The sequence below is a fragment of the Polyodon spathula genome, chromosome 4 (assembly GCF_017654505.1).
Source record: "Polyodon spathula isolate WHYD16114869_AA chromosome 4, ASM1765450v1, whole genome shotgun sequence".
NCBI classification, from domain to species: Eukaryota; Metazoa; Chordata; class Actinopteri; order Acipenseriformes; family Polyodontidae; genus Polyodon; species Polyodon spathula.
This window is the reverse complement of record NC_054537.1, coordinates 61,892,065-61,912,310: the sequence shown is the minus strand read 5'-3', so window position 1 is coordinate 61,912,310 and position 20,246 is coordinate 61,892,065. Positions and strand designations below refer to the sequence as shown.

The window sequence follows — 20,246 nt, the reverse complement described above, 5'->3', positions numbered from 1 at the left end:
TACCGCATAAGCAACAATGTGGTGTCGAATACAATCATACAGTGAGCAGGCGCTGTACAGAGATCAATAAACAGATTCCCACACATGACAAATTACTGCAAAATAACGAATGTACATATAATGCTTACTTTCACCTGACTATTCAATACTGAATATAAAAAGCACACTCGCTTGTAAACAATCCCACAAGGTGACTATACAAAGGGGTTTTCCAAACACCAGAAGCAAACAGACATCTTTTTAATAATAATAATAATAATAATAATAATAATAATAATAATATATATTATTATTATTATTATTATTATTATTGTGCTTCACAATGATTTATCCTAGATGTTTTATTTAAGCGATAGTGCCCGTCTTTCTCTCCTGAATCTATATATGAATAGAGCTATATTTCTCAACTGTCCACGTCTCGCTTTGTTGTTGTTGAAAGATGCTTTGACTGTGCTCCAGTCAATCTGTGATTGGCTTTCGTCAATTGGTTGGTTGCTTTCGTCAATGCAAAGTATTGATTGGCTGATTTTTGTGGATAATAAGATTAATTTGGACCAATTGTGTCTTTGTTTAGTATTTACTGTCCAATAAATGTACACTACACTTTAAAATACAGCAAGTCAAAAAGAAAAAGCTAGAACTTGCATGGATTGAAATGGAAGCTGATTGGCTGAGAGTACTGAATTGTTTTCCCATAACGCCGAGCCTGATCCTATATCCACTCTGATGCATATCCATTTTAATACATCTCTGCAATGTGTGCAGTTCTTCTTTTAGGGCATTTAGGTAATTTGTTCTTCATAGCTCTCAAATAGGGTTATCAACAGGCTCCAGAATCTCGGGACACTTTGAGCCTGGTCAATTATGTAAAACAATTATATAAAACAATTCAATTAATTTAACGACAGTTCACACAATTCACACTCACTTTACTGAATGCATTGCAGTTTAGAGAGGTGAGTTACAAAACCTGACTTTCCTTAAAGTCCCGGAGCCTGTTGGCAACTCTACTCTCAGATCAGGTGACACAGGTTGAAACGTCATTAAAGAAAATACTGGGTTATGGCAAAGATGCAGCTCTCCTTTCATGTAAAGGTAAAGTAAACGGTTCTGTATTTTTTTTTTTTATTTAGTAGTCTCCAATTAATTTTACCCTGTTTTTCTCCCAATCCAATTGTATTTAGGATCAGCTCACCACTACCACCCCTGTCCTCTGAAGCATGTGCCATCAGCTGATCACTTCTTTTCACTCTGCAGGCATGTCATGCAGCCAACTCCGAGTGACAGCATCTGAGAACAAAGCAGCTCTGGGCAGCTTATAGGCAAGACTGCTGGCACACATTCCACGAGAGGTGTGGCTACGCCATTGGCCCTCTTCCGAGGTGCCTCCATGGCTGAAATTTGAGATGCGGCTAGCTGGGCTACCCCCGAGGAGGTCACTGAGGGAAGGGGGCCTATTGGCAGCTTTGCCATAGGAGCTCAGTGACGCCTACCAATAGGCAGGAGTGTATCCCATAACGATGATGGTGGACATCTTCTCTTTCAGAGAACCAGGTTTACGGTAGGTAAACTAGCATTATTCGCTTCCGTCGCTCGCATCCAGTGTGGATACAGCTAAACAAGGTTGTAAAATAATTCATTGAACCTGTTAAGAAGCAATTAACTAATTTAGGACCAGCTTGGATTATAGACCAAGACTGGAAAGGATCTCGAGGGCCAGATTTGAGTACCACTGCATCTTACAATGCTGATTGCATTTGTTGTTCTTGGCTACATTTTACATGCAATTATATTGACTCTAAAATAGGGGGCCAAATGTCACATACGTCTGTGCTAATAGAAACTGTGACATTTGAATCATTACTACATTAATGACACAAGCTTTAAAATGTTTTAGAAATGGGTGAATGTTAACCTAATAGAAATGCTAATTTAAGCAATGTATATTGAGCATTGTCCAGTTGTTCTTTGTATTCTGTACTGGAAGTGATGGAATAAAGCCAGAATATCTTGAGGCTATTATGAGGAGAAATGTTGTGAGTATCATTCTCTTTTCTGAAAGTATATGTACATCTTATGTTTTTTAGTTTTCTTTTACATTTTTTAGACGCTTGAAAAAGCTAGCCTTTTCCTGCAGGCACAACTTTCATGCAGGACAGGTTTTAGTGTGGCCACCTCTAATATGAAAAAATAAAAACGCTGATCATTTAATACATTACAGTGTACTCTAGGAACATATGAATTGCCACAATACTATATAGTGTTGAGTGTCCTACAGAGTGTTAAGGAAAAACGACGGCCAGTGGCACTCAGTGTTGATTTTAAACAATGTGTAGTGTTCATACAACACTGAAAGTGTAAAAAAAAAACCTAAAAACTATCACGTTTTTTGAAAGTGTCACTTTAACACTATGCAGATTGGGACAAGATATTCACGGCTAGTGTTGATTTTAACTCTATTATAGTTATTCCAACACTGGCAAATTTGCTGTGTACACTTTATACCTACTTCATAACATTGTCCCACACATCATCTGTAGGACTGATGCAGTATTATTCTTCTACATTTGTATCTTTGGTATTATGTGCTTATTCTCCCATTATATTACTCTATAATGATTATTTTCTTGTTATATGCCTTCCACAACAGAACACTAAATTGTAAAACCACCTAAGTGGAAGTGTTAATATATATATAATAAGTGGAAAAGGTAATATATCTCAATATTTGTAATATTGACTGTACTACAGAAAATACCGGTATCTAATATAAACTGAACACAACTACGGTATATGTTAGCTTACGTAGTAATAAAAAAAGATACGTATAAAAATAACAATTTAAAAAATCGACTATAAGTATTTCTTGATCACTTCGTGTAATATATGCTTTATGCTGCACAGTAAACAGATAATAAACTATAGTATTATTCTATGTAATACCAATACAGTTATATATACTTTGTTTTATCTTAATATTATGTAACACTATATTCCAGAAAATACTGTGGTACTCAATTGGGTGTGCTGAAGTTTACAGTATTTGGGGAGGTTGTCGTGCTTGCAGAAGGTTCTTTTGCCGGTTTCCAAAGAAACAGCCCCTCCCTACTGAGCTATATCATATATTTGGCAGAATCACACAGGAAAAAAGTCGCTGCCTTCCTGAACTGGTCAATTTATCAGAATGCAAGCTCAGTGAAGTGGGTAGTCGCTGGAGTTGTGAAAACCTTGATCGCACCGCACAGAAGCACTGGTAGGATTTCTAAAATAAATAAATAAATAACATGCAATAACAAAACCAAAGCATATCTATTAAAAAGAAAAAAAAAGAAGGAAAAAACATAAAATACGTGAAAGGTATAAATAAAAAGCGACCCGTCACTGAACTAAAGTGTACCCATTGTGTGTTTCGAAAACAGTAATTAAATAAGACAGGATTGTGAAAACGCTTAACTTTTTTTCCTCTTTGGAAGACGAGTTTAATGAAGTAAAAAGAAAAGATAAACATAGAAGCAACCCATTCCAGTGGCTGTGTGAGCGTCTCTCCGCCCAAGAAAGCAGGCTTCTGAAGTGGGTAGGGAATTTCGTCTTCAATGAGATGCTTTCGGGTTTAAGTTGAAGGCATTGGAACTCAGCAGTTAAACCTGGTACAGTACTGAACTGTTGGAACAACCACAATGTAATGTAAAAAGGACAGAACCTCGTGGACGTTTAAGAAGGCGAGGCATCATAGAACAAGTCGGTGTGGTGATTGGGTTTTGTTTTTCAAAAATCAAAAAATGATTCCACCAAGCAACATGTTAGAAGATGCAGACACCATAGAAAAAAACGAACATGAGCAGACGGAGCAGCCAGAGTCACCGACATCAACAGTAAGTCAACAGGAATCTAAGGTAACGTGTGTTTTCCCTCAGCCAAGCTCCCCCTTTTCAGGACACAAGGATTCCCCTTTGACGTAAAACATATTGTTAATAATAATTATGTATTCCATATACCGATAAACAAACTGTGTTTAATTACAAATATATGCAGAAGGGTATATTGTAGGAGTTGTGCTTTCCAATGTAATAGAGTACTACATTGTATTTTTGTGCCACATACACAAACACGATGCTTTTAAATGTTTGTGCTACGAAAATGCTTATATACCGTATATATATATATATATATATATATATATATATATATATATATATATATATATATCTATTCCGGGCGAGTGCCCCTGATGGTCACCAGTGCATATGGTGCGCCCAGATAACTCTGTTACTATAGACATTGTGTACTAACTGACATGACCGTACGTGTTTTTTTTAAAAAAAGTTTAATGGTTAATTCATCATAATGCATTTTATATTATGTACTTGTGAAGGCGCGGTGTCAGATTTTGTTTAGCAAATTTGTTTAAAGGTTCCAGAGATGGTGGTGTTTTTAAAAGAGCTTATACGATTTTAAAATAGTTTTTACATATTATGAGTGTGCTGTATACCCCATGTTGGAAATGCAGATATATTGCAGATGTTTACTATACAATAATATTAGTATAACACTATTTTTCGCCACCAAACTTTATAAAGATGTAATGTACTTAATGAATAAGTTAAACTCAATAATAAAATCTGTATAAAAAGAATACGTTTTTTAAAGTGTCAGTCAGTGGTAACATGGTAATCAAGCTTCTCAGAGTGCTCATCGCAGATTTTAAGGTGGGGGAAACTCTTGCACCTACAGCAAACAAACAGAACTACTGTCTGCTTTCTGATACCATAGCATGGCTGTGCAAAGAATAGCTCTTGAGCTCTATGGCTCATTGAGCTTCACAATATAGCTCTTTTGAAGTATGCCACATAAGATTTAATGGGTTTGAACTGTGAGGATAATATGTAGCCTTGGGTAATAGCAAGTAAAGTCACAATGCAGCAAAACTAATGTTTAAACATTGTTTACACAATTGTTGGTATGTGTCTACTATGTTTATTCTTCAATCAATAATAGTTATTACCATATTACTGTGAAACTATAAGCCACATGTTAAAACACATGTCATAAATCTTTAATTGGTAAATATTGCATCAACATATTTTAGCTTTATTCTAATTGGTAATGTGATATTAGATTGCATTAACTTTAGTGTTTCAATAGGTGCAAATTCAATGGGTGCTAAATACACTTTGGATTATATTGTAGTTAATTAAAGATTATGTCACAAAAACGGTGGTAGTAGCCTCATTAACATGCAAATCACACATTTTAATACGTTCAGTTCTGATGAAGAGAATCTAGTCCAGGACTGAAGCATTTCAATAGATTAAGGTTTAATTACCAAAAAAAAAAAAGATGTGCATGTCTCTTTTGTAGCTTTTAGTCTTTTTTGTGTTATTTAATGATATAATGGGGGTTATTTTCAAAGGAGATCTGCTGGAGGATCACATTATTTCGATCAGTTTTTTTTTGTTGTTTTTGTTTTGTCTGCACCCCTGTTTTTCCCACCGATTTCAGTATTTTCTAAAGCGGTGGAAAACACAGCGGGACTCTATCTACTAGTTTGGTTCATTAGTTATTCTGACAGTTTCTTTTGGTGGAATACGTAATGGTCTAAGATCTAAGATCTGTGTAAACTGTAAAATGTAAACTTCCACCAGTTAGCTTGCCAGCTTCAGCACAGTCAGCATGACTATCCGCCAGTAAAAAACAATGACAGCAAGCAGACCGAGTCTCCCTGGCATTCAAGGAGGATCATATGTTAGAAGCAGCTGTGTATGTGTGCATGCGTGAGTATTACGACCCCAGGCTGAAATACAATCCCATTGCAATAAACACAATTCACTTTACTTCAAGCCTATATTATTCTCTTTACCTCAGCACTACCGTCTCTCGCTGCGCCTCTGAACACACTAACCCTTTCACCACCCGTGATCACCTTATTTCTATACCTGTGGCTGGAGCCTCAATTAATTATTTAAACATGTATTCAATTGACAGCTCCAGCCACATTCCTACATGTGTTTGCAGGGAGGATTTTAACTCCCTCCCTGCCACCCAATACTCCCCACATAAACAACCCCCTGCCTCAGCAGTCTCCCTGCCACACTGCCACACAATGACAATGAGTTTATTTTAGGTATGGTCATTTTTTGTTAGTCAGGGCTGGAGTTTAGCTTTTGACTCCAGAGTAAAAACTAAGGCAGAGATCAAGGTATGTGCTTATAATAAGGATGATTGAGTTGTGAATTTGTGGAATTTTAATTTAACAATAAAAACTACTGTATGATTATTTTAGCAGCAACAGTAACCCTTGCAAAATCCTTTAATGTCTCTATAGTATCATCATATAAAACTTTTAAGTTCATGTGTGGCATTTTCTCATAATCAAACATGGATACTGCAATGACTTAAGGGCATGAAGCATATTCAGAGAGATATAAAATTTAAGTTAACTTTGAAATGAGCAGCCTGGCAAATGAAAGTGCACAGTCGATCTGGTGGTTGACAGTCATTTAAACGAATGAGAGCATTCTAGCGCTGCTTCAGCCAATGAGATCTGTCAGGACAGGATGAAATGACTGAGGGTGAAACTACACTAGCCTATTAAGGAACCACTGATTTGACTGACAGTGACCCCTAGCCATTCAGAGCGGAATGGAGACGGGACAGACGGCAAATGTAAAAACTACACAGACGAGATGATTTTTTAAATAATTATTTTTGGTAAGAAAATAAAAAATAGCGAGTGGTTTTACCGACGTTTATCGTATATAATTGTATTTCAGTCAAACTCATATTTTTGGGGAATTCGATGTTTAACCAGCTTTACTGATTACAATCGAAAAGTAGCAAGCCTACTCATAATGCATCAGAGTAGAAAAATGCAACATGTCTAAGACTTTTGCACAGCAGTGTATATATATATATATATATATATATATATATATATATATATATATATATATATATATATATATATATATATATGTGGAAGGGTGGTGGGTAATTCACTGACACAGGAGACAGACAGGTGAATTTGGCAACACCGCACAGGTGCCCAGTTTTATTTCAGGGTGCTGTTTTTTCTTTAGTCCCGCAGATGGCGCTGTGGGTCCGTGGTCTGATTTACCAACGATGGTAAACAGAACCACGGGCATACCAAGCGATGGTACACAATACCGGCGCCCTTGCAGGTGCTTCGAAACAATAATTCAAAACAGAAGGCACAAAGAAACAGGGAAAATAAAACAGTAACAAAAACTACAAAGAAAAGGTGCTGCACTTTGCAGCGATATCCCGGTCGCCGCTGCCCGTGCGACCCGGATCACCGTCCTACACTGCCGGCTCACTAGCCTGCTCTGATATACTAATCAGGGGTCTGCCCAAGGGTTCCCCGCCCTCAATGTCTCGCTCTGAACCTCCGTTTCTTTCTCTCCCACTGGTTCTCGGTCGTTGACCAGCGCTTCCGCACTCTCGGCGCGTTTAACAGGGCAGATCTGAGGAAACAACAGAGCGTTAATTTATAGGGCTAACAATCTCCCAAGACGCGCCTCTCAGCCATTCAGAGAGGGGGAAAGTCCACACACCCACTTTCCCACCTCCCCGTGTCACTGCCATGACTCACAGGCGGTTGTTGGACGACTGCCGCCCTCTTCCTGCAGCCCGTGAACACGCCAACAGAGTCAGCACAGATCTCCCCCTGTTACAATATATATATATATATATATATATATATATATATATATATATATATATATATATATATATATATATATATATAATTTAATGATTTATGTTTTATCTTCTTTCTAATAGTATTTTATAGCCATTTCAGGGGTAATAATAGCAATTAAAATTATTTCAAAATCTATTACTGGCATGCACCTTCATTTCTACATCTGGAGTTGAAGGGGTTAATAGTGGGTAGGGCTACATAATTGTCTCCATTGGCACTGGCAGGGATAGCCAACATTATCAGACTTTATACCATGCTCAGAATGTAACACCGGACAGCTGCTTCTTTCAGGGATGATAACCCTGTCAATAGTCAGGATATTTACACAGCATACAACATGCTCTGAGGCAGAGTGGGTTGAACATCCACTGGAACTTGTTATCATGCATCTGCCACAATGGGTGCTGGACAGGAGGGTAAGCAAACACTCAGCACCCTCAGCCAGTGATAAGAAGCCAGTAAACTATCAATGATGCTCTATAATGACTGGCTTGGGTGAATATCCTCTTTTGAAGACCAGTTTTTTTTTTTGTTTTGTTTTATCTGTTAGCATTCTGCAGGAAAGGAAAATGCCTTTTTATTGATTTGTATTTACCTTTCTATGGTATGGTGTTTGCAGTGAGTTTGAGTGGCTCTTGGTTTTGTTGCTCCAATATTGAGTGATTACAATTTTTCTTTAAATCAGTTTTGAGCTTCAGTGTCTGGAGAATTTTATGTGCTTGGACTAACAGCCTTCCTCATTCCATTCAAATCTTATGACAATGTAACCTTTCAACTTTGACAGCTCCACCTACTCTCTCTATTTAGTTATATGTAGAGTGCCTAACAGAGTTGAGAAGTCACATTGTCATGAATTTTCAAAGCCAGGAAATGACAGTTTTAGAGATGAATGATAATGGGACTGGTTACAGTAAAAATAGGGGTGTTCAGATATTTGGATTTTCCTAGTAATTCCCTTTAAGATGTTTTATGTTGTTAGGTTATCAAACTAGCTGTTTGATTCCTAATATTAACCTAGCTGCATAATTCCTAATGTTTAGTGTTTATGCTTTTGAAAAAAAAAAGTACATTTACAAAGTTTGACATACAAAATAGTTTCCAGTGAATCCGTGTCTGGTCTTTGTTTCATAGTCACCTGGAGCAAGAAACGAGAAGGATATTTAAATACCCAAACCTGTGTCTAAGCTTTTTTTTTTATTTTTTTTTTACTAGTTTTAGTTGCACTTTAAAGTAGGACCAAAACTACATGGTAATGAGTCATAATTTATGGCAGTGACATTAATCATTGCACTGATTAACAAGTGAACTATTAAGTGTGGAAAAGTGTTCCATAAATAAACAGTTTGATCATTCGAGGAAGCAGATTTCTTAGTCAGATTCCACACAATTTCATCTGGAAATCCAAACACAGCATTTACTATAGTGTTTTTGTTCAAAACCTGGTTGAGTTCACCATGGCGATGTAATGACGAGCAGGCAGATTTGATGTTAATCCAGGCTAGAAGGCAGTATAGAGAGTTCAGACATGGATTGTGGGTACAAGCGCAGAGAACATTTATTTTAGTAGTCAAATGCTGAAGCTCTTCAGTTCCATTCTGTAACATAATATATTTAGTTTTTAGTCACTTAGCAAATGTTTTTATCCAAAGTGAATTACAAAGACCTAGGTGTGAACTATTCAGAGTCAGGTACTTATCCCACTAGTTAACCCACGTTACTCCGGATACACCCGAGGCATGTCTGCATAGCGCTCCGCCCTCCTCGCAGCTAGCAGAGTACGACTTATATATGGCACTATATGAACTATATACTGTACTGTACTTAGCGGTACAGTGACCAATTAGTAAAGGGCTATTACAACGTACTAAAATGGTTTTTTTTTAGAAGGGTCATTGAAAGTGTACCCCACCTCCCCTAAAAAACACAATTTATTTCAATCTAGTTCAGTTTATCAGTATAATATTTCTTAAATGCTCAGAACCCAAATGTTTTTTCTATTTACAATTAGGACTAACTTATTTTCTATATTCACCACCCCTGCCATCATTCTTCTATTGATTCAGGTTTGTCTGTATATATGTCTCTCATTTTTTAAAATTTTACTAAGGAAAACCTGCTGTTGAAAATAAAAAATACAAATCCTGTAGCCTATGTTAATACTTTTAATTAAATACTGGATATAAAAATCATCAGAATCTCTTTATGGACAAATTCTTAGGTAAAAAAAGTAGGTTGTATAAAAGAAGAGAGAGAAAGGATTACAACATCTCTCAGTAGCAGTGCTTCTTCTCTTTTGCAGCTCAAGATAACAGTCTGCCAGAAAAATGAAGATCGAAAATATATTTTCAGTACAATAAATAATTGAGACAAAAAATATTAAATTATTGCTCAAACCCTGCACCTTGTCTCAGTTTAAAACATATTTCCTCAAGTAGAAATATCAGTCTTTTTTGTTGTTGTTTTTTTTCTCATATTGCTGCGGTTTCCAAGACACCTAACTCATTGACTTCCTCCTGCAGTGGCCTCTGCTTATAAATAATGTATTGTCTAGGTCCTGAAATGTTCATTTGGAGAGCATGTTCATCCCCTGTACCTTTGACTCTTATTACTGAGAGAATTATGAGACAGTCTTGACATTTTTATCCCCTTGTTCGGTAAAACACTTTGATAGACAAGCAGTGTACCGTGCAGTGTGCTGAGACAATTTCAGTAATTTGTACATTAAGCAGCATCTCATTTTTTAAGACAAAAATATAACACTCCTCAGCAGTCATTACCTGTAGATAATTAACTTTGTTAAATGTCTTCAGCTTAGGACACTTAACTGACGCCGCTGTTAATTATCTAGCAGCTTAGCAGAGTTGAAAAGTCACATTGTCACATGATTTGAATGGATGAATGATTTGTAAAGGATGAGCAGGATTATAATATGTATTGTTAATGCTTTATTGCATAAATTAGTGGTACATTTAGGTCAAAAATAGACGTGCTGTTTGTTCTGATAAGCTGAGAAGGACTAAATAATTTATAAAAATCAACTAAACTCATGATACACCAGGGTATCGTGTTTTTTTTTTTAACTTCTTAAATTTGAAAATAGAATGTCCCTTTGCTCAGTTTGTTCTTTGATTTACTTCAGTGGACATGTATTTTCTTAATCTTATGATTACTAATTAGGTTTTAGACTGAATCATAATTACTTTAGACTGTTTGTTTTTTTCAAACTTGTCAAAGAATATTTGTTGTTTACCAGTTCCCAAATGATCCTCATATTTGGACTTCATAGAAATTTGAAAACATTTCTATGAAGCCCAGATTGTGCTCAGATCAGGAGTGCTAGATCAGTTGATTAATTTAAGTCAAAATTGAACACTTACTTTTTTAGATTAGCTTTTTTAAACTGAAACTGAAAATTCTTCTCTTTAATTCCTATACACATTAATTGTATTTAGATTTTCATCTGTACAGCGCTTTGATATACTTTTTGTATGAAAGGTGCTATATAAATAAAGTCTTCATTGATTGATAGAGGAACAATGAAGAGTAACTTCTCCTTCTTACTTGTGCATTGCATCCTGTAGCTTTGAAGGTTTTTCTTCTGTGAATTTATAATACTGGAAATTGAATCACAGTTATTTTTTAGTTATTAGTAGTGGTAGTACTGTATGCATACATCCTTATTGCCTTATCATGGACAAACGGAGAGATAATATTAGTGATCTGAATAATTTAGTTCTGTGCAATGATATTTTTCATAAACATTTGTGTTTTCATTAAAGTTGCCTCTGTTGTCTTGATTAACTGTTCCTCGCTAAATTGTTGCAGGATAAAAGTCTTGTTTGACTGTTTAGCCAATCCAAGAAATTTCATCCATCACTTTTGCCAGATAGTCCTTTTGATTTTCTAATTCCATGTTTCCTTCAAGTGCTTTACCAGGTGTTCCCTTGGTTCTGAATCATCTGCCCAGCTCAGCGTATCTGTTCTTCTATAAAGTAAAAACGGATCATCCACATAGGTACTCCAGAAATGTATTGTATTTTGTTGTTGTTGTACTGGAATGGTAAAGCAGGTTCAAACACCCAGAATTAGGCACACTGTATTTAGTAAATAAATGTCTTTAAAACAGTAGAAGTGTGACTGATGACCGTTTCATGCAGCTCTATTGGACAGCTGGTAGCACAGAGCATGAATAGCCATGTAATTACACTGTAATAACTGGGTAATTACCAATTTTCCTGCTCTTACACAGTAACATTTTTTACCTGATATAATTACTGGCCTTTAAGCGATGTTAGTCATTGTTAATCTGGTGATGTTCCAGACTGATTTGTGATTCCTCAACAGCTCCAGAAGCTGAAGAAATCCCTCTCCTTCAAAACCAAGAGCCTGAGGAGTAAGAGTGTTGAAAACTTTTTTCAAAGAACTAACAGTGACATGAAGCTGCAGGTGGACTTGTTATCCAAAGTGAGCACCAGCACTGGGCAGCTGTCCACGTCGGGGAGCCTGACCTATTCACCCACCAAGACCCAGAAGCAAGTGGACACCAGGGCACACAGCTTCATGGAGCACATATTCAAGAAGCCAACCTTCTGTGACGTATGCAACCACATGATTGTTGGTAAGATAGTAACCCCCTGAACCAATGGTTTATAGAAACTGTAGTATATATAAATAAATGTGTGTGTGTGTGTGTGTGTGTGTGTGTCTGTGTGGTGTGTCTGTCTCTGTGTGATCGTCTATGTGCTTGTAACTAGCGTATATAGGGTATATTGTTTATTTAGATATTGTTCACCCACAAATAACTTAAATGATATGCTGCGTTACCTTTCTATGATGTCCAACCTGAAGACATATTTGATATTTAACCGAGCTGAAACTTAGGCAGAATTTAAACATTTTATTGGGAGAAAACACAATACTTTTGTCATGAACAAATACTTGAAATTGTTTAAGTGCTTTTTTTTTTTTTTTTTTTTTTTTAAAGATTGTTTGGTAAAATACCAGAAATTGTGTATTTTGGTCTTTGTCATATTAATTAGTGGCTAATGATCACTAAATGCTTGTGTTTAACATGTTTACTTGAACTATCTTAGATTAAGTGTAGGTTGCCAATACGTTTGTCTGCGACTGTATTTGCACTGACACATCCACATCTACACAAGGGAATCACCACAGCTCAGGTGTGGACCTAGCTTGATTTTATAGGCTAACAGTTAAACTTTCCAAGCCGGTAGTATTTTATTTCAGGGGCAGAAGATCACAAGTTTTATTATTCCCAGGAATTAACCATCTATGAAAACACTGGCATTGTTTGGATAAACTGCCAGGAAAATCTGTTTGCTGTATTTATTTATTATGTTATGTTTACATGTTACTTCCCTGTGACTAGCTTTAGAATATGGGCCGTATTCTTGTGTTGTTCACAGCACTGCACTGACATTGTGCACAGATAATCAAACAGAATGAACACACTATGGAGTTCAAATATCTCTTAATGTATGTTAATTGTACTCCAATAATTACAGCCAGGGATAATTAATTGGCTAAACATATTAAGCAGAATTAGCTACTGCATATAATGTTTCATGAGGCAGGAGTAATGTCTGTGTTTTAAATGTTTTTTTTTATTATTTATTTATTTTTATTTATTTTTTTATTTTTTTTGTATATACAGAAGTTAGCACTTACCAAATGACACAAAAACATTTGAGGTAATAAAACACAAGAAAAATTCCAATCGAAATCTCGCAGAACCAAAACAAACCCTTTTCGCCCTTCAAAAAGCAGCTGTCACTTGTTAACTACAAGGGGGTTGAGAAGGAGGAGTGGTTTGCTATCGCCCGACCAAATCTGCTCAATTCCAGCTATAAATCACATCGCAAGACTTTCACAGCACCGGATTTTATAGTCAACTTTGATCTTGTCGAAAGCTATCATGTATTAAGCAAATTGCAAAAAAATAACACTAAACATCTGATACTTGTAAACAAAATAACAGTACATGCCTCAACGCTCCAGTGACCTCATATATCGAACACTTGCACACAACACTGAATAATTTAAAATTAATAATTTACAGTATCAAATATTAGTGTATGTCTTATTAGGCTTCCAAGCCAAAGGCTGGGAAGCTTATTTTTATTGTTAGTTTTTTTTTTTTATTATTATTTTTTCTTCCCAAAACTTTAAACTAACAACCAAACGAGCAAGATGGGCCGAATGGCCTCCTCTCATTTGTAAACTTTCTTATGTTCTTATGTTCTTAATGATCAGGTTCTGACTTGGCAGGTAACAAGCTGGATAAATGGCTGTCAAAATTTTGTTGCTGCGTCCTTGCAGTTGGCGCCGTTTAAGCATTTTCCGGTAAAACAGAAATCTTCTTCTTGGGAACCGGTGAAGCGATTGATCTGACACTTGGCATATATCATCAGCATCCAAACCCACATCAAGCTGGCGAAGCAGAAGTTTCTGCGATAAATTTTAATGTCGAAATGGCTGCCACAAATTTTAACGAAACGTGCCCTTAACAGCAAACTGCTGCTGTTTGAACACTGTTTGACAAACAAACACCAAACTTGGTAGTTATTGTTCCAGTAACAATGGAATACAACTATGTCAAAATGGTTATGTTTTATAAAACAAGATGGCCACCAGGTGTAAGTTTACGTCCGAAATTTAAAACTGCCTCAGTTGACAAACGATTTACTTGACTAACTCGAAACTTCACAAGCATCATCCTTGACACTGTAGCAATACAACTGACTTTTAAGAAACTGGTGTTAAACTGAAATGGCCGTGTGACGCATTTGTTCTTGAAACCTCCCGAAATGTTCTTCTTTGGCACAGTTGAAGTGATTGATCTGACACTTGGCAGATATTATCACCATCCAAACCTGCTTGCAAAGCAGAAGTTGCTGTGATACAATTCAATAGTAAAATGGCTGCTGCAGATTTCACTGAAAAGCACCCTTAACAGCACACTGCTTTTATTTGAAAACCCTCTGACCAAAAGACTCCAAACTTGGTAGTCATTGTTCCGGTGACAACGGAATACAAATATGTTAAAATGGTTTCGTGAAACAATATGGCTGCCACTCCTACATCCATGACACTGGACAGCATTTCATTCGACTTCTTATTGTATAATAATATGTACTGGTACTGAGCCTGGCGACAGTGTTACGTTGGTTTTTTGATGTTCTATCACCCTAAGTTTTATTTATTAATTTTTTGTGCAGTTACTATACATCCTTGTACACAACAGGGCTCTGGGCAGCACCATGCCAGTTGGTGGCACAGTGCTAACACAAGCCAGGACACTATGGATTTTTACAAAAATTAATGTAAAAAATTTGGCATGCTTTCATAATAGTGACAGATAATGCAGCACAATGCTGCAGATGTTGCCAAATGTCTGTGAGTGTGTGTGTGTTTTCTCACGTCCGTATTTCATTAAATATATTTTTCGCAAGAGCGATCAGGTTTTGGATTGGTGCGTAGGACTAAACAAATATATAAAATGTATACCACGTTTGTTAAAAAATACATTTATTTATTTATGTATTTATTTATTTTTTTAGCCTGAATGAATGGACATATATTTATTTATATAATGAACCTGCATACAAAAGGAACTCAATTGCTTTATCATTAATGGTAAACCACATCTCCAACATCAATATCCAAATAATGAATGGTTTGCTTTGATGTCGAGTTCAACCAATGTAGAAGCTAAAATTATGAGGTAAGGTGGTTTGAAAAACTATGGATCTGCAGCTGTAATTACTGTCTCCTTTAAAACTGTGAATTTGTATAATGATTTCCCATGACTTAACTAACTGTTACAGAGGGGGCAGAATGACTGTTGCACATCTCTAGTGGATTCATTAAAACAACAAAGAAACCTTCTAAATTTCAGCTTTTTCGCTGGTTAAAAAACATTATAATTAGGTGTCTGTGTCCAGTTCAAGCTTGGTCACCAGAGCCTTTATCAACGTCCCTATGAAGGTCCTCAAATTAATTATTTTCAAAACTTCATTGAGCGAGGCATTGATGCACAGAGAAATAAACTCAGCTTCATAAATACAAGATCAATTCATTCTGATAAATTTTAATCCCAGATGATTTCCCAAACATAAAAGCTCTGGGTGTGTTGAATGCACACCATAACTTATTCAACTTATGCAGTCGGTTGAAAGAAATGGTCGATACAATAAACAAGGCAGCTTTTATCTTGCAAATTAGTAAAACAGATTTTGCTAGTTGGGTTTTTGAAGCTGTCCCTGTTGCAATTATAAATCCTCCTGCCCTAGAGATCTGAGAGATGGCACATTAGCTTTTCTTCACAAAAAATAAAACAGAAACAAAGAGAAAACATAGTTAACTAAATGTCATGTTGGAAGTAATTTGTGGAGCACTTTCTCCTTGGATTAAGGACTTTGTTCAGTAGGATAAATAAAAGGATGAATTTCCTGGTTATGGCAGTCAAGTTGATTTATCCACCAACGGGAACCAACAAGGCTACACAGAGGACTTTCATACTTGTTTGACTCTAAGCTATTTTTTTGAGTAAACATGCTACTACTAGTGCAGTACTTCAGATGTTTTAAAGGTACCATAAATTTTAAGCAGGGGGATTTAAAGGCTCATTACAAATTTGCATGGCTTATTAAAAGCCCATTTTCATCCAAGGAATGATGAAATTCTCTCCACATGTCATTTAGAGGAAATACTATCCCAGGGGTGCAAATTCGGCTCTATGGTGCTAGTTCTAGTACCAAGGTACCTCATATAGCGCCAGCAACAGAAGAGTCTGGCACCAGTAAACATTTTTTTTTTTTTTTTTTTTCTTAGCAACCACAGATGATGACATTTTCTCATTGGGTCAGGACTACTCACATGACCCACCCACATTCATCCACATACACAGGAGAGAAGGTTTGTGTCATGTGGGAAGTTTAAGCGCAGAAACTGGTCGCAAGTCTTCACAGTGCACTTTTTACCTAATTCTAACACTAAAAACTCATTGAAGTGCAGGGGGAGGAGGGCTTTATTAAGGTGGGGTTTGATAATTTAGCACCAGTTTAGCACCAATTTTCAAAATGATTTGCACCCCTGCATCCTAACAGTAATATAATGATCACAGAACAGCATGCAGTAGATACAAGTCTGTTCAACCTATTTGTGCTTAACTATCCAGTTAAGAAATGAACATTCAATCTCCCCTGGCCTGACCCTCTTGATTTGCTAAACCAGCTCACATTTATTTCTGGCTTCAAAGTTTAGCTTTTTGATTAGTCCTGATTTGAATTAGTGGTGGAGATTCATTCAACATTAGGAAAACACTGAGGACCAAGAGGCCTATTTCATAGATCTAAACAGCAGTGCATCTGTACTGAGAATCAAAAGAAACTTACCACAATTATTACCACAACACATTTATTTAAAAAAAAAAAAAAGGCATATAGACATAGAAATGTTTTTGGTTTATTTTTACTCACTCGATTATTCATCCTTGACCACTACGCGCTTGAGTGACTATGACTGAAGCATTTGCGCTTAATCACCTAATTAGTGAGATAGTTGATTGGACACTGGACGTGGAGTGATTTCAGCTGTTGAATTGCAAACTTGAATAAAAGCAATAAAGAAAATTACAGAAAAACACCAATATGCCACGTCTGTCAAGAGAACAGCGCCTTTGTGCAATCGGCATGTTGGAGACTGGACTAGGGCCGCATACTGTGGCTTGCCATCTTGGGTGCTCACAGCCAGCAATTTCAAACCTGGTGAGATGATATAACCAGACACACTCTGTCAATAATAGGCCACCAACTGGGAGACATGTGGCTTCTAAGGCTCAGAGACCACTGAACAGGCAGATGCTTATCCAAGCACTACAAGAGGAATGTGCCAGGATACAAGAAGAAAACATCCTTTTTTAATAATAACTTTCTTTTGATGCTCAAATATAAGTGATAAGTTTCTATTGATGCTCAGTATACACTCTTGCCCTCCATAAAAACCTATTTGTATTTGTATTTCTTGTCTTTAAAAGTATATAAAAGTACCACAGTTGGTCATATAATTAATAATAAAAAAGTGAAGCGGTATCCAAAATGATGGAGGAAAAATAATAGATTTGAAAGACTATATATGGAACTGGATAAGCCTGGTATGTATGATTTATTGCCATATGTGTTGAAATACCATCAGAGAAGACACTCCTAATTTCCACATCATGTTGACAAATATGTACCATAGATTGGTCAATAGCCATTTTTAATAGTTGTATAGATCAGGCATTTTTCAAACCTGTCGCATCGCCTCTGTGTCGCTTCTGGTGTGTATGGTAATGTTGCTGCGAAGTATCTCTTCGCCAATTAAAAAAATCACATCACATCTGGTGTGTGGCAGCCTTAAGAGTCGTATGCAGATGTAAGTATTATTATCTCCATTATACATAGTTTACAGTTTTTTTTTTATCGGTTTTAAAAAAGAGCTGTTCAGTTTTTCACAATAAAGTAAAGGATTCTATATTAATGACAGGAGTATATATCTGAATGATGTTGTTTTAAGGCTCTGCTGCAGTTATATTGTATTGAGTGATGTTAATGAAGGGATTAATATAGCAGCTACAGACTAATTAGTATATCATATTATGAACCTGATTATACATTGTTATTTGCATAATGCAGCAGACACTAAGCTCTGTTATTATTATTATTATTATTATTATTATTATTATTTATTATTATTATTATTATTATTATTATTATTACAATCCAATTGCCTAATTAATGCTTAATGTAATTCCAGAAATTTTGCCAAAGCAAAATGTACATTAATTACCTATTATTATTTTCAGTTTTGTATTTCCTAATGCAATTCAGTATAACTGGCCTTCATTCACTTGAAGGTAAGTATAAGATGATTAGAGAAATGTCTACCAGAGAGAATCAAAATAAAGACATAAACCTAGCTTAAAAAAAAGGCATGCGTATTATAAAATATTATAACAGCGCGAGAGTGCTGTTATAGGTAAGAGTGGCTTGCAGAGCCTTTTTTAAACTCAATTTTGAGGGGTATGTTTTCTCAGCCATTTTCATGTGTGCAATGAAGACCAGGAACTGATCGGAAGACTTGGTGTGGCAGGAGAGATGGTAAACTGTCCAGAAGTGGAGATATGATTTTCAAACTGTATTGTATGAATACGAAGCAAGGGTCCGGGGGGCTAAGGAATTAATCAGGAGCCTACTGGCTAAAGAGAATAGGTGGTTGGGAAGGTCATTTTATGGAATTAAGCTCTGGAAGTCTGGACCTGATAGGTTGACTGGATTGGCGATTGAGGCCAGTTTTTGAAGCGTTGGATTTTGGAGAAAGCGTCTTGTGGTTGGAGTCAGGGGATGAGTCTGGAAGGCAAGAGCACTTTGTGGCAGAGGCAAGAACAAAATAAATATTGACCCAAACCCCCAAAAGTGTGTGTGTGTGTGTGTGTGTGTGTGTGTGTGTATATATATATATATATATATATATATATATACACTACCAGTCAAAAGTTTTAGAACACCCCCATTTTTCCAGTTTTTATTGAAATTTAAGCAGTTCAAGTCCAGTGAATAACCTGAAATGGTACAAAGGTAAGCAGTAAACTGCCAGAGGTTAAAAAAAAAAAGTTTAGGTTACCAAAAACTGAAAAATAATGTACATTTTAGAGTTATACAAAAAGGTCTTTTTCAGGGAACAAGTAATGGGTTAACAACTTACAGCTGTTCTGCAGCAATGGAAGTAAATTAAGCCTTGAAAGTTGATGCTAACAATTCCTACAGGTGTCCCAACTTTTGTTGATTACTTACAAACCCTCTGTCTGTATAAAAGCAGTGTTGGAACAGACTGTGTTACTACACCCTCTTAAGCATTATTTGGACAGTATTGTACTGTAGGAAGTAGTATATTGCTATCATAATGGCGAGAAAAAGGCAATTAACAAAGGAAGACAGACAGACCATTATAACCCTTAAAAGTGTAGGTCTTTCCTTTAGAGAAATTGCAAAGAAAGCCAAGGTGTCAGTGAGTACAGTTTCCTACACCATCAAAAGGCACTTGGAAACTGGAGGAAACTCTGACAGGATGAGGTCTGGCAGACCCAAAGCCACAACAGAATCAGAAGACAAGTTTCTGAGAGTCAACAGCTTGCGTGATAGGTGGCACACAGGACAACAGCTTCAAGCACAGCTTAACACTGGTCGAAGTAAGCAAGTCTCAGTTTCAACTGTGAAGAGAAGACTTCGAGCTGCAGGTTTGACAGGTCGAGTGGCAGTAAGAAAGCCATTGCTAAGATGGCAAAATAAGAAAAAGAGGCTTGCCTGGGCCATGAAGCACCGCCAGTGGACTACTGAAGACTGGAAGAAGGTCTTATGGACCGATGAATCAAAATTTGAAATCTTCGGTTCATCACGCAGGGTTTTTGAACGCCGTCGAGTAGGCGAAAGTATGGTTCCTCGGTGTGTGACACCAACTGTCAAAC

At 36.5% G+C, this 20,246-nt stretch overlaps 1 protein-coding gene across 2 annotated transcripts in view; it reads left to right on the top strand.

Annotated features, from left to right (window-relative positions):
* The first annotated feature begins 3,156 nt into the window (after positions 1 to 3,156).
* LOC121314710 (SH3 and cysteine-rich domain-containing protein-like) overlaps positions 3,157 to 20,246 on the top strand; it is a 51,908-nt gene continuing 34,818 nt past the window's right edge. Inside the window, exons 1-2 of one of the 2 annotated variants that reach the window (XM_041248271.1) lie at positions 3,157 to 3,872; positions 12,065 to 12,338. In XM_041248271.1, coding sequence (XP_041104205.1) covers positions 3,780 to 3,872; positions 12,065 to 12,338 — 367 coding nt within the window. In that variant the 5' untranslated portion in view covers positions 3,157 to 3,779. Of the gene's footprint in view, positions 3,894 to 12,064; positions 12,339 to 20,246 lie in introns of both variants that reach the window. The other variant, XM_041248270.1, reaches the window with a different exon arrangement.